At 40.1% G+C, this 22,764-nt stretch overlaps 1 protein-coding gene across 1 annotated transcript in view; it reads left to right on the top strand.

The window, feature by feature from the left end:
* LOC102786174 (rho-related GTP-binding protein RhoN-like) overlaps positions 1–22,764 on the top strand; it is a 33,905-nt gene that overhangs the window by 2,870 nt on the left and 8,271 nt on the right. The window contains exon 3 of the mRNA XM_006791210.3: positions 20,628–20,737. Within this exon, the coding sequence (XP_006791273.1) occupies positions 20,628–20,737 (110 nt within the window). The remainder of the gene's footprint in view (positions 1–20,627; positions 20,738–22,764) is intronic.

The following is a 22,764-nucleotide window of genomic DNA, read 5'->3' as shown; positions in this document are numbered from 1 at the left end:
GAAGGGCCAGCTTCTGTCAAAAAACTCCATAAACATGTATAAGACAATAAAATCTGCTTATTTGTGCTACTGTGAAAGAAAAAGAGGAATTAGATTTTAATGTGGATTACTTTAGGAGGGTTTACAGAAGGATTTACTCAAGTCAGAGGGATTTTTCTTTATATACGGGCACCCCAAAATGTTGCACGTCTAACTGAAAAGGATTTAAAAAGCAATACTATCTGATTTTATTAGAATTTTTTAAACAAAGCTTTATTATAACTAATAAATGGTACTAAAAGCTATAAAAAGGAGCCAATTCTGCAAGCACCAGTAGTTACAGGAATAGTTTTATGTGCTCATTAGATGCCTTGATAAGAATCAGACGAGAGAACTTTTATTATACAAAGAAATGGCCCCATATTGAGCAGCAGTGGTTAACGGGAGCTGATCCAACTCTGACCTTAGGTGGCTTCTTCCAGCTCTCTTTAAGTGAGGAGGAGACATGTGTGTTGCCTTGCAGCATCCCTGCCAGCTATTCTGGGTTTGTGTCAGGAGACCGGTGCATCGGCAACTACATCAGTAACACCACAATTCCCTCTGGTACCTGCTGTGTTTTACTAATAGCTGAACGGGGGGTTACAGTCACCTGGTGTGCTTACATGGAACTTTCTGTATATACACTGATGCAATACCCTTGACTTTTAAACTTGCTCCTGCTTACTTTATGCAATCACAGATTTATGTGATTTGATAAAGAACATGCTTTAGCTGATATGTGTGTTTGTGACATGTGGCATGGCAGTGTGTGCAGTTTGTTTAACCGCAGGTGAACTGACTCAATGAAATTGAAGTTGTGGATGAAACACTAAATATATATAAAAAAAAAACAATCCCAAGCTTCAGAGCGCCAGAGGTTTCAAATATATAAGAGCAAAAACTCATCACACATTTTAAGCTATGAAGCTTGAACTCCAGTGTGGATAACAGGGGAGGAGATAAGAAGAGAAGGATCATGTTGAGTTGTTGTAGAGGCTCACAGATAGGAGAGTGTATTAGGCAAGGTGCCAGAAGCGGTCTCTGAGCTGCCCGCTTATTGTGCAGAAACAAACAGTGGATTTAATTAATCAGGCGCTTGCTGTGTGACCGAACACTTGCCCCCTGTCTCTTTCATTCTTCATCTTGCCACACAACCCACCTCCTGCTTCCCTCTGCTACATCCAAACATGCTTGTAGTTTAAACTCCCTTCCTTGTAGGTTAAACTCTTTTTTTTCCTGCCAATTTAAACTTTACCCTGAATTTATTGCCCACTGGCTCCTTACACTTCCTCAGTCTTTCAGTCATTGTCATGTTGCTCTGTTTCTGTCTTCAGTCATGTGGCGCTGCAGGTGAGACCAAGTTGAGTTCAAGCTCAGATAAATGGCAATGGCATTCCTGTAAAAAAAGAGACTCTTTCTAAATGGTTCTGCACCATTTCTATCAAAACAAGAGTGTCGTGCCAAAGGCTGGAGTTGGTATGCCATCACAAAACTAAATCAATGAAAAAGAAGTGCATTGAGTGTATTGTAGTTAGAATACACTATACCTTCTATGTCTCCTCATCATGACACAGAGACTCATTCACTGTCCTATAGTCCTGTTGGCTGGACTTTTGCAACTCATTATCATAAAGATGTTGAAAAAGAATCTCCAGTTAATCCAAAACAGTGCAATGAGACTTCCATTGGCCATGCATTAAATAAATAACACTGACTATTTTCGTCTGGGCCTCCAAACTCCGCAGATTGAGCCCCATCATATCTTAATGATGGCATAGTATTATATTATCCCAACAGAGCACTTTGCTGGCTGACTGCAGACTTACTTGTGGTTTCTGGAATTTCTAAAAGCAGATTTCAGCTCCTGTGGAACCACCTCAAGATACAGACACCCTATCTACGTTTAAGATCAGAATAAAACATACTCTTTGATAAGGCTTATAGCTGGGGCTTGATCAGGTGACCAGGATCCATCTATTAGTTATGCTGCTATAGGCTCAGACTGCTGCGGGACTTCATGCAATACACTCAGCACTTCCTCTCCACTCACCTCTTGTTACTCCCCATATATCTCATTAAATTCTTGTCTTCTTTCTTCCTTAGTCTGTGTTTTATCCTGTCTCCCTTTGTTCTTTCAAACTCCTCACCCCCCACCACCTCCTAAAACCAGTTGAGGCTGATGGCTGCCTCTCCCTGACTCTCATTCTGCCGGAGGACTCTTCCTGTTAAGATGGAGTTTTTCCTTCCCACCATTCCAAAGTGATTGCTCATATGGGTGATCAATTTATTGTTTGTGCTTTATGCCTAATACTGTAGGATCTTTACCTTACAGTAATGGCTTGGATTGACTGTTTTTGTGAATGTGATTTATAAATAGACCTGTTTTGAACTGGTTTGGATACTTTAGTATTTACCTAACCAATCAACAGTGACTCCCAGAGCAATGCTGTCTGGTTTATGCAACATGGGATGAATGCAAATAAGCTGTCCAGCTCTATCAAAGTTAATCACTGGTTTTAGTACAAGATGATGAAAGACTGGATCTGATTTTGAATCACTGATGTGGTTGATTCATTCAGAGGTCTTGAATGAAGATATTCCCCCCCCCCCCCCCCCCCCCCCCCAAAATCTCTAACGTTCAATGGTTTAATCAGTATTTGCATATACAGAGATCAGCCTTGAGGTTAAATAAATAGCACCGACTATGTTTGTCACAATGCAATTCAAGACTGGGCCCCCAAACTCGGCATATTGATCCTCTACATAAAAAACTTAATTCACAGAGGCCCTCACACATTACATATATTACCTAAAGGATTTGCTGCCCCTTTGCCAGACACCATACGTTTACCCCCAAAGGTTTTGTGCCCATACCATGATGGTTCGGAGATGTTTTTGTTAGCAGCAGGCGTGGCTACCCAATATGAGGTAGGCATTTTTAATGCTTTGGGTGAATGGTATGGGCTTTTATTCTAATTCATCTTCATAAAAAGCCTCTGCATTGTTTAATGGACAATGAATCCCATAGAGTCATCAGATCACAATAAAAATAAAAATAAAAAAAAAACCTAGAAAATAAAAGTAGTCTAAAATTGCAAGCATTATTGATTATGATGACACAGCAGTTGTGTAGCAAGAACTTGTTACTCTTCAAATAAAAAACAAATAAAAGTCCTTAAAAATCTGATCCCAGCTGACCTAATTTTGTCATAACAGTTTATATGTCTAGATTTGCCCTTCTCTGCAGTTTTCTCCTCCTCTCTTTAATTTCATCGATTCTTCCTAATATCCCTTCAGGCTGCCAGCCTCCCACCCGGCTCCTTCTCTGTCTCTGTCTCCCAACAAGTCAAGGTCAGGAGTCCCACTGTATTGGGGCAGTGCCCTCTCAGCACTCTTGCACTTGATTAGCTTACCTTGCGTTTTCTTTGTCTGTCTCTCTATCCATCTTTATCTCTTCCTCACTTTTCACTCACTCCTTTTCTCATTTCCTATACTTCTTTCTCCCAGATTCCGGCATATGGCTCACTGTAATCTGTCTTTATACGCAGCGACAAAAAAAAAGAAAAAAGATTTGGTTCCATACTGAAGCAAAGCATCCTGGAATCAGCAACAAATAACCCCTAGTCAGAATGCACAGTTAGGTCCTTAGATATGTGGACAATGGCATAATCTTTGTCACAATAAACCCAAACAGTGGATGGTCATTCTTGATGATTTTTTTTTATTTAGGGTCATTATCAAGGCTCAAAATTAAGACTAAGACTATTCTAAATATAAGGGTTGTTTTTTATACCTGGATGAAAATCCTTTGCAGTCAGTGACTGTATGAAGTCTCAAACCCTTCATTTTGCTCAATAGCCCTGTACACTACAGAATTCAACCTGCTACTACTATCAGCAGTCACATCATCAATAAGCAGTAGCTACATGGGCCCCATACATGCAATCTACATCTGCATACATTCTGCAATCCTCCACTTTAGTGTTTTTCTGAGTTCATTCAGGCTGAGCTTTGTTTGTTTTTAACCCTGGAGAACCCATGGGGTCAAATTTGACCCCATGGTTTCCCTAGAAAACCAGTGAGGTCGGCTCTGACCCCATGGGTTCTCCAGGGTTAAAGAAAAGTAGCAGATTGTTGATTTGACCACTCCTGATATTTTTGCTGTCTCTCTGACAGGTTTTATACTGTGGACATATATACAGTATTTTTTTAGCCTGAAACCATGAAACTTGTAGCTGCTTTGGAATACAAATGTCCTACTGTAAAACCCAGACTGGTTTTTACAGGGATGAGGAAGTAAAAGAGCAAGAAAACAAAAAACCCAAAAATCCTGTAGAGCCAAGGATGGCGTGCCAACAGTGAGCTCAGGAATGTCTTCAGTTTGGATGTTGGATACTGTTGTGAATTCCGGCAACAACTTGCACTGCACTGGTGCTAGGCTTGGTTCTGCCTTTCAGATATGGAATGATCTCAAATGTGCTTATGGAACATTGTATTCATTTACAAATGAGAGTCAAACCTCTCACAGCATGTGCACATTTGCACTTACTGCAAATGTGCAGACTTGGCAGCTGCCTGCAACTGAAACAAAGAAGGCTGAAGTGACATGGTATGGATTTTTTGTGAGATGGTGGAAGAAGATTGACATGGAAAAATGGGCAAAGGTGAAACGGAGGCAAATTGGAGCTGCGAAACGAGTAGCGCTCGACTGAGTGAGATAACGACCCCTCCTATTAATGAAGTCTGTTATGAACAACAACTTAATTATATTGGACGCATTGGAAGATGTGAACTGCTTAAACAAAATCAAACTAGCATCACAAGCGGCGTGGAAGATGTTTGAGAGTCTGCTGTGTGTAGACGTCCAACAGATCAATCAGATTTTGCACTGCTGTTAAACACAATGTCCACACAGAAGTACCCCATAAGTGATTGAAATCATGGAAAATCAGTGATGATGGTCTCCTCGATTTGCATTAAAATCTCTTAGGACCTTGTATTGAAAATTCCAGTGAACAGCGTACAAAAGCAAAAATAACCATAGATATTTTATTTGCTTCATATGCCATGGAATAACAAGGGAGCAGGTCTCACCTGACCATGAAACTGCTTGTCATTTCATTACCTTTGAGCGTCTGAACATAAACATGGCTGTAATCCTTAAACAGATATCACAATATTTTTTTAAACAGCTTGAACTGAAGCTAAAAGTCTGTACTTCAGTCATGACTGATTGCTTTGAAACCCATTGTAATGGTGCGCAGAGGCAAAATTACAAAAAGTGCACCATTGCCTAAAATACTTGTGGACCTAACCGCATGTGGGAGCTAATTAAATGTTTTCCACTGGCTCCCAGTGTGATTATATTTTGCTGCACTGATTGTCCTGTGTGGCTTTGTTCAAGTCAAACATTTTTCTAACTTGAGCCGAAAGGAATTCAGATTTCACGAGCATCTGTTTTACTCAGTTATCAACCAGTCTTTGAGTGCGAGGCTTAAAAAGGTCATAAATCAGATTAATACATAGACTCCAGGGATGGCATTTACATTCTTAGCTAATTGTATGGTATTAATTATGAATATGCCCTTAAATGACTTTTCCCTGGATACTTAGGTAAAAATAAATCATGGTTTTATTATATTAAACTTCACATTAAATGGAACTTTGTCCTGGTTCACCTTCTAACATTATTATTTTTTAACTATTGTATTTGGGAAAGTATGATATTAGGAAAAGCTAACATAACTACATGTAATATAATATAATTTATTATATTACATATTATATATTATATATATATAATATAATATAATTTGACATACCTCAAGCTTTTGTCCTTGTCCTAACCTCCTGACAGCCACCGGTCCTCTGAGACCAGTGAGGCTTCAATGAAATGGATCAGTCTGCTAGTAACAAAGTGCATAAACATTCATTTAAAACTGATTCTTTGCTAGGTTGTTTGTTATGTGCACACACTCCTTCATCCCTGAATGATTCATAGGTGAGTGTTAAACAATCCTCTCAAAAAGTCAGGTACACGGACTGGACTGAAAATGAGCAGAACGAGCAGCCAATGTTTCATTTTTCAGCCCTAAAAGTTACCCTTAGATCTGATCGCTGTCATCGGCAGCATTTTCTGTTGCAACGTGTTGCTCTTTTGAGATATAAATAATAAACATTTCTCTAAAACGCACCTTAAATTGCTTGCTCAGAACGAAATGGCGCTGGGCAACGAGATGGTAAACATAATGGAGTCAGGTGTTTTCCTCAGGAAATGAGGAGCCCGACATAGCTCAAAGGAAAGTGGATCGTGGCGTTACATTCAGAAACATGACTCTAAATAAATGAAAATGTTACTCTAATGTCAACCTGAAGTATAAATGCGCAGCTGTTTTGGTTCCTGCTCCTATCGAGAAGCTAAAAAATTGCAGAGTGCTTTGTTTCAGCATATTTCACACACGCCGAGTGTGGACACATAATGAAATGTGACCGTTTGGCTTGTGCGTGTTTCTGTCAATGCAAAGAAATGCCGTGTAGCTGAATTCTGACCTTATTCCCCCCCCCCCCCCCCCCCACCCCCCCGGGGCTAGATGACACTGAAATGACTCAACTCTGCATGATGCACCTGCCACAACAACAAAGGTGTTCAGATCACCTGGGTTTTACAGGTAACTGTGTGAACATGTGAGGTATGAGTTAATAAAACAACCGGCTCAACCTGCATTATCACACCTATAGCAAGTGAACAGTGAAGGAATGCACTGCTCTGAATTCTACTTCAAGTTAGCTTCCTGCTCACTGGAACTTTCCTAACTTCCTCGAGTCGACAGGGACATGCCCCGACATGTTAAAACACACACAGATACTTAAACACACAAGCAGTGAAAATACTGTTTGCCCCGTTGAATCCAACCTTCCAATCTATCCCAGGTCAGCAGAGTCTGTGGCAGAGATTTCCTCAACAATCCATCATTCATTTATGAGCTCTTTTTTTATGACCCCAATTACATGTTGGCTCCTTGAAAGCAGCACCCAGATGTGCTTTAAGCGAGCGTCTGAGCAAACGAGTGGCACTGGCTCCATGACAGGATGGAGCGGAGAAAATGGTCTGGTGTGTCGAAGCGTTTCAGAGGCTTTTTGGATAGAAGTGTGGATAGCAGGGAACTGGGTTTGTAGTCCAAGTGCTTTTGTTTTTTTTCTTTCCTACTGAACATGTGCAGGGGTGTGTGTGAGTAAGGGTATGAGTAAGTGCTGAAAGAGATTACACAAGTGGGAAAATATATAAATAGGGACAGTGAAGGGATGGAGGAATGTAGAGTCCTGGTGGAGTGTTAAGTGCTTGGAGTCGTGGATGGGAGACGGTATATGCTGAGTGTCAGTAGGGTTTTATGGTGCGAGCTTGTGCTCCAGGCAGCCTGGTCTCATTCTCCTCTGCTCATGCAGTCCATTAGAAGACCAAGGGTGCATTTAAAATGAGTGGCCTAGATGCGTCTCTACTCCCATTCCCCAGGGACACGGAGTCTGTTTCTCAGCTAGTACCTGTAGTGTGTAACTCAGCAGTCTGTCTAAGACTTTTGAATGAACTTGAGCACAGCAGACATCATCGTTCATTTAAAACATCAGGTAAAACAACATGACATTTACCACCCAGCACAATGCGCAGACTTACGGAGACATTTTTCACGCACTAACGCATATGGCAGGTGGCATATAGAATATACCGCATGCCTGTTACAGCAGCTCTTTCTCATTTTTAATTATATGCCTTTATTCCTCCGCCAGCAATTTGTGCTTAAAATGGGAAATTATGCAGTGCAGATGTACTTTCTAATAATTGGTTGTCATCTCTTTTTTCTTTTTCTTTTCTTTTTAAACCTTCGCCATGACTCCTCTGCCAAGACAGGAACTGAGGCAGAGGTTTGTTTGTCTGTGTTAGCGAGACTGTGCAAAAACTACCAATCTTTATATCATGATATTTGTTGGAGAGCTGAGAAAAGGAAGAAGCCTTTCATTTTTGTTTCGTCTTTGGTTCACCTTTGATAAAATTGCACAATAGGGCATTGGTGGAAGAGAATTAAAAAAATTTTTGTAGAGCAGAAGCTGCTTAGTTATATATTCTCTCAGTATTTCCTTTTTATGAATAATCTATGAAGGGACTGTTTGTTTCTTTTTGTTTTTCATGATACATTTTCATTTTTGTTTACAATTCATTATTTTTGTTTATCACGGGTCTGGAAGCTAACAGGTGTTAGCCTGTGTCGTTGATATAAATGTAGTGAAGTACTGCTGGTCACTTCAATACATGAGTTGCATAAGTTTTAGCTAATGTAATTACCATGGCAACATCATGGCAATGTCATGGCAACTGGGTATATCACTCATGTAGCACGTTGTCTGACAGTGTGTTTAAAATCTTTACTTTTAACCTGATATAACACATTCCAGCAGCACAGGCCTTTTCACGTGACATTGTGTGGGAGACTGCAAAAGAAAAGCAGGTTAATCTGCTGGTTAATCCAGATAAATAGAATGATAATAAAAGGTCAGAGTACAATAAAAGTCCTTGGAACTGGTTAAATGTGCTCCAACATAGCAAAAAGTTAAACCATGAGAAGAAAATTACCTGTGACTGTAGCTCTACTGCTAACTTCCTTTAGCATTTATTTAATCTTTCGTATTCTCTGTTATATTCTGGTTCATTTTCTTGATTTCGTAATATTTAGTTATTATCTTTTGTGATCCCTTTGTTCCCCCAGTCAAACCCCATTATCTGTCTGGTCTTTGTGTAGCTTCTGTTGCTGTGTCAAGTCCTCGTATCTAGTCACAGGCTTAGTATTGGTTATGTTTCCTGTTTTATTGTGATAGCATGTTGTCTAGTGTTCCCTTATTATTAATGATTTGCTCCTACTTTGTTTCCCATGTGTCTCCACTTCCCCTAATCACCCTCCTGTGTGTGTGTGTGTGTGTGTGTGTGTGTGTGTGTGTGTGTGTGTATAATGTCTCAGTCTCTTCTTGTCCTTTGTCAGAGTTTACTGTTCAGTTTCTCGGTGTTGGTCTGGTTCCTGGTCTTTGGCTCCTAGAATCTGAGTTCCTTTACGAGTTTATAGTTTACAGTTTCCCCTTAAGTTCTGCGTTTGAATCATGTAGTTAAATATATCAGCTCAATAAAGGGCTCGCCTTTACTTAGACCTCCACCTGCCTCTGTGTCTGCATCTTGGATCCTTCCGTTCTCACTGAAAAGATTTTATTACACACTTTGTTTAGACACAGAGGCCACTCAAGGGGTATATCCACTTAAGACCCTCTCTATCCCTTATCTATAATGCACGATGCAGCTTTGACCACTCATGTCAACCCCCCAACACCTGCCATTACTCCTGCAGCAGGAGGTGGTGGATGGTTTTGACCTTGTTTCTACTGCATGTGATTCACCATAATTAAAGTACAAGCATGAGTGAGCCTGGTTTTCTGTTTTCTGTATTCACGTTAAGGTAAAGTAAAATCCCTGAAATACAAAGTAATTAAGTGAATGCATCCACACAGAAGACAGGGATGAACCAATAATGAGAACGATGGACCAGTTGATGGAGATGCGCCACAGAAAAATGAAATGAACTGTTAATTGATCAGATTTAAAACACACATAATCTACACAGAGGGACCGTGTCAGGGTAGGGATAGTGATCCTGAAAATGTTGATGGTTCAGCTTTCTCTTACTGAGCTCAGGTTTGCATTCACACTGTGTCCTTCAGATTAGAAGGGGTTTGCTGTTTCAGCTACTTTTCATTGCTTCTAACAAATACACTCTTGGCCCAACTATTGCAAATTGGTGCTCCTGATTGGGCAGTTAAGTTCATGACAATCTTTATAGTGCAAATTGTGCCGGCAATAACTTTTAGCCTAGCTGCAACCAACAATTAGGCACACACAATCGGTTCATTCTCAGTAGATCACGTCAGAAGACTATGAATGTACCGATTCATATACCAAATTTACCTTTAATTGTTATTAGTTATAACATAAGATTTACATTTGAAAAGATTTACTTTTTGACCCAAATAATCATTCAGAAATGATCAAAATCATTTTCTGTCGGTTGATTAAATGTTTGCTTGTCGTACCTCCAACTTCTTAAATGTCATGGCGCATTAAAAATAATTACTGACAAGCACAAAAATGTGTAGTCGTGTAAACGCTGCGTTTAGTTACCACTCGATGACATTTCAGCTCTGCGCAGAAGAAAACTGTGATTCTGTTTCTTAATTAACTCAAATTTAGGCAAAACACTTTAAGAGCTTAAGCAAATGTGTTTTACCCACTTACTAGATCGTGCAAATTTGTGATATTTAAACTACATTCAAAAGGTCTGGTCCAGACAAGTGGTGAATAACGGAGGTTTTTATACTTTAAGTTTAAATGTAGAATGCGGTGCATGGAGTCACATACAGTTGGGCTGGTTGAGGCCCAGATGCCAGTCTGTTCCCTCTGTCATTAATTTAAAAGACTCCTGCTGGATTACTGCTGATTTCAGGCAAAGTACGCTCAGTGGCAGCGCTCTCCCTCTATGCCTGTTGAGTTAGAAAAATAACATCACGTACAGTTTTTCAGCGAAATCCAGCCAGGTTACAGCTGCTACTTGGCAACACTCTAAATGAAAAACTTTAGCTAGGCTTGGGTATAAACAGAGACAGTGTAATCTTGTTCCTGATGGCGCATAATTTGAAGATTTTCCAATAAAGAGCTGGTCCCACTTCAGCGTTCAGCAAAATAACAGACAGATCAAATACTCCAGCATGAGTGCGGTAAAGAAAATCCAAATCTGTTGTCACATTGCTGACAACCACATTGTGCAAAATGTGTCTGTCTGTGCCTGCGACTGCCAGGGCCAGCTTCACTCAGTCCTCCACGCTGCTTTTCAGGCTATTATTGTTCAGTATTCAAGCAGAGAGGTATGCATAACAACAAGCACGGTGTGCTCTGGCTACACGAATCTCTGATTCATGTACACCTAAAATGGATTATTCTCAGTACAGAAGAGAACGGCTTACCTGAGGAGCAGTCCTAGCCTTCTCCTCGTTTTTTCCTGTCAAAATAAGAGTTCCAGTTATCATAAATGTGGTGCGTGACGAGGTCAAGGCATTAATTGATTTATATCAGCTATTAAGAATAAATAGAAAACTTCTGTAACATGAATTTTTTTATTATCTAATGGCAGCCGTCAGTGGATGGATTTACACTTGTCATGGCTCAGCTACCATCATCCTGACCATATATGACCATCTGTTATGACGTGAGCAAAGTTCCATACAAAGGCCATATGATGACCTCTGTGCTGTCTCCATGGCAACTGAGAAAATTCCATCTGTTTATAAACGGTGCTTGACTTTGACCCAATGGGTCAGGGGATGTGCGACTGAGTATGATGTAATTAGACTTTTTCAGGTGCTTCAAACACAAACAAGCACAGAGTCCAAGGGGTTAGAAGACTGATATGATATATGATCACTTAACAAGTTCATAATATTTGATTGATCGAGCATAGGCCTTTCCTTCAATCCCATATGTGATGAATTTATAACACAAGCTTTAATGGCTCAGTTACATTAGGAATAAAAAGAGACACAACCTGCTGGAGAATAGCTCTTTCAGTCACTTTTGATTGCAAGATAGTTACACAGGTCTCCTGATTGGGTAGCAACCTGTCCCCAAACAGTTGCAGTTTAACTCAGACTGACTGCAGTGATTGACAAATGTAAAGGTTTGCAAATAATCACCATCTTATTGATAAATGCATACAAGTCTGTCAGTCTGCGCTGATGAGTGCACAGGCAACACATCTGCAAAGGGGAGTCAACTGGTTGCCACCTGTTATATTCTGATTTTATTCCTACGCAAAAGCAAGATTGCTGAGAGCCTTTGCAGTTTTGCAGTAAAATTGCAATCCTGCAGTAACTACATCAGTATTTTTAGAGCAGTTTCTGACTTTCTGTTTCAGCTCTCTCAGGACTTTAAATGTAAGTAGTTAAATTGTGAATGTGAATTTCTGTGCATGCAAACGGCAACAGATTTGGAGTTTTCACCATTTAGCAGTGAATCGCCATATTATCACAAACAGATTGCAAGTAATTGTCACCTTGACCCTGTTGAAATGCAAACTGATACAGTGAATCCGTCTTATTGCTGTTTTATCGTCGTCTTGATGCCCCGTGGTTCCCGTCTTCAAAGCAACCAGTTCAAAGGCAACGAGATCACCGTTCCATTTGCCGCAGTCGCAATAATTTTGTTAGTGCTGCAGTCTCCAACCGCTGTTTTCCTTAGTGTGACATTAGCACAAGAATACTGTTATCTCCAAGTCTAGATAACCCTGATGACATCATTAGGGTGCTCGGAGATGATGTTAGACATCAAGCATTTGTTTTGATTTTGGCTTTGTTTGCTCCACTGCCCTTAGATTAGAAACATTAAAACGCTCTAACGTGTCTAGAAAACTTTGTAGCTCAATAGCTTTGTAACTCGCTTTGTTTAAGTGGCAGACAAAGAGATAACAGAGGAAAATGAATAAAACTTTTATGTTAAAATGATGATGCTTTAGCTTTTTACAGAGCAGCAGACAAAGCAGCAGACTGTCTGCTCTGCACGGTGTCTCAGAGTGTTTACGAATGTACGCCGAGTGATCAGCCTCGTGGAGCATGCATACAGAGTGGACTGTATCGCTGCCTGGTGCTCAACCGAACTTACAGCCTGATTCCATATTGTCTGCATATTTCACACAGCATGGGTACGTAGCACTAATGCTCAGCCACTGCAGGGGGCATTATTTATATGTTCGAGGCGTAGCAGATGAATGCATTAATCAATGGCATTCATTTCTTGTGCTGTTTTCTGTCTGGATGTATTTCAGGAATGAAAACCCAAACTATTTCTTCAGAAGGGCACGACTAGGACAAACAGGATTTTAATATTAATGAACATTTCTGCGCTGTGATGAAAGTTGGCAGGAAAAAGTGCCATAAGAGGGGATTAATAATGATTTTCTGTGCTAACATCTCAAAAGGTGTGTGTGTGTGTATGTGTGTCTGTTTCTTCAGAATCATGCAGCTATGCATACAAAAGGCTACGACGAGTCTGATTGTCTCTTATCAGCAGCTTTACAGCTTTGAGCTTGACTAACCCGAGACAAAATACAGCACAGGAGGTTTAATAATGAGTCTTTACAAGTTCAGACAAAATATAAAAAAGAGATATCTCTGGAGCACATATATAAAAAAATCACAAACAAGATTTGGCATATTAAACATAAAATAATATAATATTCCTGCCTTATTTTCTTAATTAAGAAACCTGCCCATCGGGGATCGTTTAAGGCTGCTCATCAAGGAATTCTGCTTCATAAACAGTGAACTTCTCTAAAACGTGCAGGTGGCTGATGAATTAAACAAAAAACAACAAACACAATAATTAAAAAAGATTACGAGGCTACAGATTCTTAAACTGGACTGATCAAATATCAGGGAGGATTTTACCGATAAGGCCATTCAGAGGATGGAGCGCTGCACTGGAACCGTTGGTGAGAAACATTTTCGGTGAGGTAAAGATTTTCTTTTCTACCATTTTTCTTAAGAGCAGCACACTGGCACCATGCATATGACAAACGTTCTTGTTTACTACGCGCTTCCCTCATCAGTTTACAGCGATGTGAAACAATTAGTCAGGAAGAAGTGTTGAAATGATGGAAAAGCTTTTTCCACACAAAACTCTTCTTCTTGCAGCTTTTGTAGAGTGAGCTGTTTTTTTTGTTTTGTTTTGTTTTTTATTGATTTACACTCAACAGCCACTTTATTAGGTACACTTTATTAGTACTGGGCTGGACTCTGCTTTTGCCTTTAGAACTGACTTAATTCTTCAATCGACAACGTGCAAACATTCCTCTGAGATTTTGGCTTGTTTTCACTCGACAGCATCGCTCAGCTGCTGCAGATTTGGTGAATTCAGATCTTGTTTGAGATTATCTGAGGTTTTGACATGGAGCATCCCCCTATACATCCCCCATCTACACCACCACCACTAGCACAAGGCACTGGTGCAAGGCAGGATGGATCCATGCTTTCATGTGCTTTACATCAAATTCTAATCCTACCATTCAAATGAGACCAGGCAATGTTTTTTTGAATCTTCTGTAGTCCAATTTTGGTGAGCCCATGTGAACTGTATGATGCTGTATCCCATCTGTTTCAAGGTTTATTTGTTATGCGTTCAGAGATGCTCTTCTGCAAACCTTTTGGTTGAAACAAGTGGTTATTGTAGTTCTAGTTGCTTTCCTATCAGCTCAAAGCAGCCTCGGCAGTCTTCTCCTACCTCTGGCATCAATCTGTATTCTTTGTAAACTCTTAGTGTGAGAAAACTCTAGCAGATCAGCAGTTTCTGAAACAATCAGACCGCGTGGGCTTCTGATGCTGGGTTTGAACTTCAGCAGGTTCTCTTGATCATGTATATGATTAGCTGGCTAATTATTTGCAGGTGTAACTAATCAGTTGGCTGGTGAGTGTGTCCTGTATGGAGTTGAACTGGATCAGAAGACATTAGTGATTAGTTATTTTAATATGTCACTTTCAGTTCTTCAAAATTGGAAAAACATATATGCAGCTGTAGCCCTACATCACCTTCCCAGGTCTACCTCCTGTACCTTGAGGATATTTCCTGACAGTGTCATCTGCATCTCGTTGGAGTTCTGATTATCAATTAATAGCCAACGTTTTAATATTTATTAAACATCAGGATGTGATGCAAATAAAGAATCGTGTTTTAAATAGTCTCACAGCTCTGTGTAGTGACCACTTGACCCTATGGCAGCTTGTGCGCACTCAGATTTTTCAAAGCGTTTTGTAGAGTTTGACTGAGAATCCTTCCTAAAATGTAAAATTCTAAGCAGCATCAGAAGATTTTTTAGAAGGACAAACATCTCGAAACAGAGAACAGCCAAAGGTGGAACACAAGTGGATTACATAAAATTACACGAGTGCTTGGAGAGTAAATGCGTATGAGTTACAAACAAAGAGGGAAAAAGGAAATGCAGATTTTTGTAAGCACCAAACATCAAAGCATGAAAACCTCATGTGGAGTCACAGCATGGTGCTGCTGTTTCCCAGACTGCTTTGCATCACTGTACCAAACATTATACATCAGCCACACATCTGAAACCTACTGACATTTATTTTCTGTAGATTGTTTACATCCCAGAGTTTTCCATTTGTGGAAAGTGCATCTGGTAGTACATTTTGGTTCCAAACTACATCTGCAAACTCTACTTAGCTGTAAATGCAATTAAACATCCAAATCTTGTTCTGCATGATGGCTGAAGTCCGTGTACTCTGAATGCCCTAAATGACACTAACGTCGTTTCTTTGAGATTGCTAAATTCATGCAGTACCCCTGAGGCGTCGCATGTGTCTTTTATGAGTTTGATCAGAGGGTTTTACTCAGAGACAGATGGACTGATCTTGCTACAACAGCAGGAAACTCCCCATGAGGGGCATCATACTACAAGTCCCAGAGAGCGTCAGAAAAGCTCAGATCAATACACATTAGCCTCTGCTCGAGTGCTGAACATGGATTAGCTGACTTCATGGAACCTTGAAGCTTCCAGTGTCTGCGTGTGTGTCTGTGTGTGAATGTGTGTGTGTGTCAGCATGGACGGGACAGACAGCGCGATCAGCAATGCGCCCAATGATGTTTAAAAGATCCCAAAGCGCAAGTCCATCTTTTCAGATGAACTGCAAAAGTTGCAACTGCAAAAATTTTTTCCCTTGATCTGGTATAACACTGACAGGTAATATGAATAACACTGATTATCTCTTCATCATGGCACCTGTTAGTGAGTTGGATATATTAGGGAGCAAGTCAACATTATGTTGTTGGAGTTGATGTGTTGGAAGCCTGTAAAATGTGCAAGTCGAAGGACTGTGCAGGTCTGAGAAGGACCAGATTGTGATGGCTAGACAAGTGGGTCAGACCATCTCCAAGAAAGGAAAGAACAGTAAGGGAACTAGCATCAGGGCGTTCCAGTACAGTTCATGCTTGTTCTGATAAAAAGGTGTCAGAATATAGAGTTTGTTGCACATGGGGCTGCATAGCTGCAGACCAGACATAGGTGCCCATGCTGATCCCTGTCCACTGCAGAAAGTGCCAACAGTGGACACGTGAGCATCGGAACTGCACAACGGAGCAATGGAAAAAGGTTGGAAAATGGTGGCCTGGTGTGATGAGTCTTGTTTTCTTTTACACATGGATGGCCGGATGCATGTCAGTCGCTTACCTGAGAAACATGGGAAGAAGGCAAGCCAGCGGAGGCAGTCTGATGCTATGCGCAATGTTCTGTTTGGAAACCTTAAGTCCTGCCATCCATGTGTATGTTAATTGTTGTGTACCGCCTGCCTAAACATTATTGCAGACATTGGACGTCCCTTCATGGCCACAAAGCAAAAAAGGTTCAGGAATGGTTTGAGGCTTCCAAATTTAAACTGCATATATTGTTCAGCCATAATAAATGTCGTCACATTATATTATTTCATATACAAGAAATAGCCACAAATATCATGCTTTTTGCTGCCTTACCATTAATTTATCCTACTGCTATGGATTGAAAGGATTTTAATGATGCCAGCAGCAATCTTTCTCGATTTGCTTAATAATTCCAATTCAATTTTCTTTCTATGGGAGATTAAAACGTTCACAGATTTTCAGCAACGCAACAGTTTTATTATCTCTGAGTCAGAGCATGGTGTAGAAAACGGAGTAGAGAAGCAAGTTGGATGCGTTTCAGGTTTGCAAAAGGTCAGCGTCTATGAATTTGTTGTAATGGTTTTGCAGCTGTTAAAAAAACTCAGAGCCAGAAAATAATATAAGGATTTGATAAGCCCGGCGGCATGTAATACTTGTGTAGCTGTGTTCAGTTTTGTTGTACAGAGTTGAACTGACAGGATGTGACTCCAGGCGACTGAAATGAAACAGATCATTACACCGACAAAAATGATTTCTGTGAGTTTGAACATTTGTTGGAAATGTTTGGCATGATGCGAATGCACAAGCTAATGAAATATATAGAACTGGACAAGATGTTTTTAGAGGTTTTAATGCAGAAATGACAGTCCTAATCAAGAATCACAAAGGACTGACTGCTATAACAAGTATGCGATGCAAGGTTATTGCAGTTAATTTAAACTAACTACAAACTAAAACTAGATGTGAAAAGAAAATATTTTGTTTTGTCTGATGAAGGACATGTTTATTGAGGCTCTGGGTGTCTACATGGCTGTGATTTAACTGTTTTTAAAATGTTGTGTTTTTTAATCGTATAAAAATTAAAAAAGAAAACCCAAAAAACACGTAAACTAATAAAAAATAAACTAAAACAAGAAAATCCACTCTGGGAACCACCTGGGAAAAAAAACTGAATCAAAAACAAAAAGTCAAAAGCCAAAATAAAATAAAAATAAAAAACTATATTAGCTCTAATGTGATGCTCACATTTTGCAATGCAGCAGCGAAGTGACCAATAAAAATCAAATTAAAACTACATTAAGCTAAGTTCTGATGAGAAAACTAGACAGAAACAGAAACTTTAACAGGAAACCTCAGAGGCACATGATATACATAAAGAAATACTGATATTACAGTGTTAAAAAACAAATGCCTAGATTATGATTTAAGTAAATAAAACAGTTAAGTGTAAAACATAAACCACCACCATTTGAACACATTTCTAAATACACACTTTCCCCCCCTCTAAACTGGCACTTGCTTGTCCAAACTTTGAGAACCCCTGATTCGCAGGAGGATCAGTGCATTTTGTTTTATTTCCATTAACATCTCGACTACTTTGGAGTCAGAATTGTACGTCCTTTGGCATTTTGCAAGTCGGCATGAGTCTCAGTGATGGTACCTGAACAAAACACATTACTCTGCACAGTTGTAGCCTATATAGACCTGGTGTAAGAGGAAGTGCTTACTGTGCATCTCTGCAAATGACTTCTTTTACAACATCTCATCCTACTGCCCAGAATGAGCGAGCAATATTTCATATAGAAAGTTTAAACTTGCATGCCTGTGTTTTTCTTGCTTCTCTTCACAGTTTTCTCTGTGACCTATATTTCTGCCACTGACACAAACCTAAAGGAGAAAACGGTGTCATAATCAAATAAGAAATATGTAAAACTGCAGAGGACCAACTCCAGAGAGAAAGACTCAAACTTTTGCACTTTATGACTGCCATCTGATGCAGCTGAAGAACAGCCATCTCAGCTAGTACGCGTGCGAAGGGAGTCTGAGGAGGTTGTTCGGTGGTTTATGGCAACTGTCAGATGCACTTCCATGCTCCCTCTCTTTCTTAAGCCCTGCTTCCATTAATCATCCTCATTTTCTGTGGACGTTAAAGACGTATCCTGCACCTGCAAAATGCTAAAGCACAAAAGGGGAAAGTGGGTGTGTGTGGTATGTGTGAAAGCTGGGGGCAGGAATTAGTCAAAGAGACAGGGGAGAAAATGGTTGTGCCCTTTAGTTTGACATTTTTGACCACAGCAACACACGTGCGCGAACACATTTTTGCTTTGGGGCCAAATTCTGACGGCGCAACACTAATGAGGGTAAATGTGTCAACTTTTTTCCTTTTGTTGCAGTCCTGTGCCTCCAGGTGTGAAGATGCTGTGTAATCAGAATTTGAAATGTCTTAGTTTTATGTTTTATCAACTATTATGATAGGATTTTAATCCTATAATTGAATTACTAAAATCTGTGAGCTAACATGAGGCTGCCCCCACCCCAAGGATTTATTTCTAACAAGTAAAAGGTTTGATCCATTGTAAGATAAATAAACAACCCACAAACAGAGCACATCTGCTCACCTAAACTTATAATGAGCAACGGTATGCTACAAATAGTTCAAACAGGGTCCCCAAACTTTTAAAATTCTTCTCACTTTGAGTTTTTTATGCAGGTAAGGTATTCTAATAGCACTAAATCAAACAGCATTTATTTTCTCAAGACTGGACCGTTGCCTCTCTGGCATTAATGAGAAGCAACTCTCTCGTTTCCAGCTGGTTCCGAATTCAGCAGCTCTGCTTCTTACTGGTTTCTGCAGACAGACTTCTTACCTACGCTGGCTTAGCTCCACTGGCTTCCTGTGCATTTCTACAATTGATTTTCAGATTTTAATGATCACTTTCAAAGCTTGTCTGGATCTGGCCACAAGGTACATAGAAGAACCATTTTTTCTAATAAGAGCATGCTCACAGCCTTAGATCATCAAAAGACCTTTGAATCTTCATTTTCTAGCATGGTGGTTTATACTATATACGATATACAAATCCAGTTGGGGGTAATGTCAGGAATGGCATCAGGTGTTTATTTTAAAACATATTTTTTTAAAGGGATTCTTTTACCTGTGATGTCTTCTGTCGTCTGGTTATTATCCTTTAGTTGTCTTGCTAGCTGCCTGCTCCAGCCCTCCATATATTTGACTTATTTTTTAATTCCTTTTGTCATATGTGTGTGTTGGGTGGGTAATATTAAATCTTTCACTAATCCACTGCAGTGTGATGTTGTTGCCTGCGATATAGGTAAGAATACAGAACAATGTGAGGCAGGTTGTTAAATGAAATCAACAGTTTTTACCATGTCTAGTGCTTAAAGATCAGTAGCTCAATAGTGAAGTCATGATCATGCACATTGGTGCATTGGTTAGCACTTTGGATTGAGATTTAAAAAAAATCTTGATACATGTTTGATTTGATTGGTTAATAGTAAGTTAGTCTTGTTCTACTGACCACCTCCTTCATAAGTGAAATACATTTCTTTCCCAGTACTGCGTATACTTGGCTAACAGGCCAATATTTTTCTGTCATTTGAGTACAGAATGAGTCATAACACACATTTAATTATTCAGGGTAAAAGAAGCTGTAAACTTGTAACATGAATGAAATCCCACAAGCTTCATTACTTTTCAATTTAAAAGTTGGGCTATTTTAAAAAATAACTTAAAACGAGCCAAATTGATTTCTGTGCTTTGACAGTTGTGTTGCAGAGGATTCGGTCGGGTTCTGTGGGAATTTTCTGTCAATGCATTTTTTTGTTACGTTGCCAAAGCTCTGTGCACGGTGACAATGGCACCGAGTGCTGAAGACAATGACGGCGAGGGAGACCGTGCCTTTCTGTCTGGATAGGAATGTGTCCCCTTGCCCAGGTCACAACGCTCCGTTCAGTCTGGGCCCCCGACAAAAAAACGCACGCCACTCCATAAAAACATACCAGGTGACGCTTTGTTCGAGTCGTTCATTATATCGCTGTCACACGTCGGTCCCTTTGACTTATTCAAGATGGTCAGAGGCAGACCCGAGGACCCTGTGTTGCGAAAGCAATGAATCACACCCACTTGTAGTCATCTGCAGAGTGGGTAAGCTCATGGTAATTACATTTAATCACAGTGATTACCACTAAATGTGCTCCATAATGACTCTCCTTGTGATGATAAAAAAAGTAAACTCTTCGGAAAGTAACTAAATTACATATAATCCATCTGGAAGTGCCGTTCATGTCTGTGTATATTTTCTCCCTGCAGGTTCAGCTTACTATGACAATGTGCGGCCATTAGCTTATCCTGACTCAGATGCTGTGCTCATCTGTTTTGACATCAGTCGACCGGAGACGCTGGACAGCGTACTGAAAAAGGTCAGTGTCACATTGTTAGATGTGTGAATGTGTCCTCTTTTTTTTAAATTTTAAGTGCATTTTGTCTCTAATTAGGGCAGTGTAGGTAAAGCAGCCATCATTACAATACTCACATTAAATATGCAGGTTGAAGGAGTCATCTCTTCTCTTTATACTGGAAATCGATTCCTCTATAGAGTGACTAGATCTACGTCATCAGAGATATTCAGCTTCCAGCTTTCACCATCACGTCTGTGTTCAAGTTAAGGCCACCATGTGTTCGTTCACTGATAACCTGATCCTTCGATCTACGATAGGAGAATAAAAAGAAACGATGAGAAAACATTGCCAGCTGTAGAGGTAGAGACTGGGATAACATTTAAGGTTGGGTAATGCTTTGTGAGAGGCATACACGGACAAGCCAACACATGAGATACAGAGATTAATGGGGATATTGGGAATGAAGTGAGATTCTGGAAGAAAAAAGAGAGAGAGAGAGCACGAACAAATGGTACAGAAGGGAAAAGGGGGAAGCGATAAAGAGTCAAGTAGTGTTCATGTAGCAGAGCATTACTTTGAGAGAATAGTCGTTGTAAAAGGAAAATTAGAGGTTGCAAAAATTGCTTAGGCGGAAGGTTCTCAGAGATGTCAGAACAAAAAGTGCTGTGCACTTATTTGAGACTGAAAGCTTGCAAATGGAAAATACATTTAAAGCAAAGCAAACTGCAGAGAAACAAGACATGGCGGCAGATTGCCATAAAAAATTTAATTAGGTGCATGAGATCGTAGCAGAGGATAAGCTTTGTTTCTAAACTTTGGATAAACTTTGGATAGAGTGACCGCTCGACATGTCACTTTGGCATCCCGTGCATGCATTGTAAGAGCGGCACATTCACCGCGATTACTAAGGTCATTTGATAAGGTCAAAGTTGAAGTTCTCAAGTGGACCCCCTGTAGACGTGAGAATTCGCTCGGCATTGGCAGATATGCGTTTTCGTCTGGTATTGATGAAGTCATTATGAATAATGGCACGGATGAGAGGAATGTGTCTTCCAAACAGAATCAATTAAACCCCTTTTCTCATGTTTTAAGAAGATTCTGGCTTTCAGGGGATTCATTTTTCCTGCTTTATTGATGGTGAAGAAATTGTTTTTTTTTAATACTTCTTCTATCTGAGGCACACAGTTCCATCTGTGAGCACAGAAGCTCCAAAAAAAAAAAGAAGTTGGCTTAAGAGAACGTAGCTAAAACAGCTTGTGTTAGAAAACGCATGAATTTAGATGCACCTAGGTCCACTATAAGACATGATTAAGAGATAATTAATTTGAACCGTGGATCAAACAGGCAAAAATGAGCATAATGGGTTCACCTCTACCTGACTGCTGTGGTACGTGCACGTTCTTGGTTTGCACACAGTGAGAAAGTGAGGAAAGTAAAAACAACAACCTCCGTTTTTCTTTTTTGATAAACCAGCGCCTCGGCTCCAACAGCTCGCATTCTGCCTCTTTGTGCTGCTTACCAATTCTTAACATTAACACAGACAATAAGCCGCTCTTCCCATGGGCCCTTTGTGACTCATCTAAATTGCTGCTGTTCACCAGTTGCGTGCGGTTTGGCACAGGGTCCTATTGAAAGGCAACAGCTCACTCTGCACAACGGCGCGCTAGAGCCCGTAACAGCAGCGACGCAGGCATCCAGGAGAAAAGATCTCTTTGTAAGGGAGAACAAATGGAGCAACAGTGCTCAAAGCGGTCGCCTCTGCCATGGTGTGAGGAGATAATGAAAGGAGTCTCGGAGAGAAGGAGGCGATAGAGAGAGTTTAATAGCTTGAGTCATATTTTGGCCTGTAATGAGAATTGTCTGTCTCGGTCTTTATACAGCATTTATGTCCATGAGCATCCCCCCCCCCCCCCCCTTCTATCCTTTGATTTGTTGATTGCAGTTTTCAAATAAACGATGGAACATTTAAGACATGGAGTGATATAAATTCCAGTTTCAGAGCAATGAACAACAGTGCCAGTGTTTCATATTAATGATACAGTAAGCCA

The sequence above is a fragment of the Neolamprologus brichardi genome, chromosome 8 (assembly GCF_056152115.1).
Source record: "Neolamprologus brichardi isolate AB-2024 chromosome 8, ASM5615211v1, whole genome shotgun sequence".
NCBI lineage: Eukaryota > Metazoa > Chordata > Actinopteri > Cichliformes > Cichlidae > Neolamprologus > Neolamprologus brichardi.
Note: the sequence above shows the minus strand (reverse complement) of the source record. Positions and strands in the feature narration are given on the sequence as shown.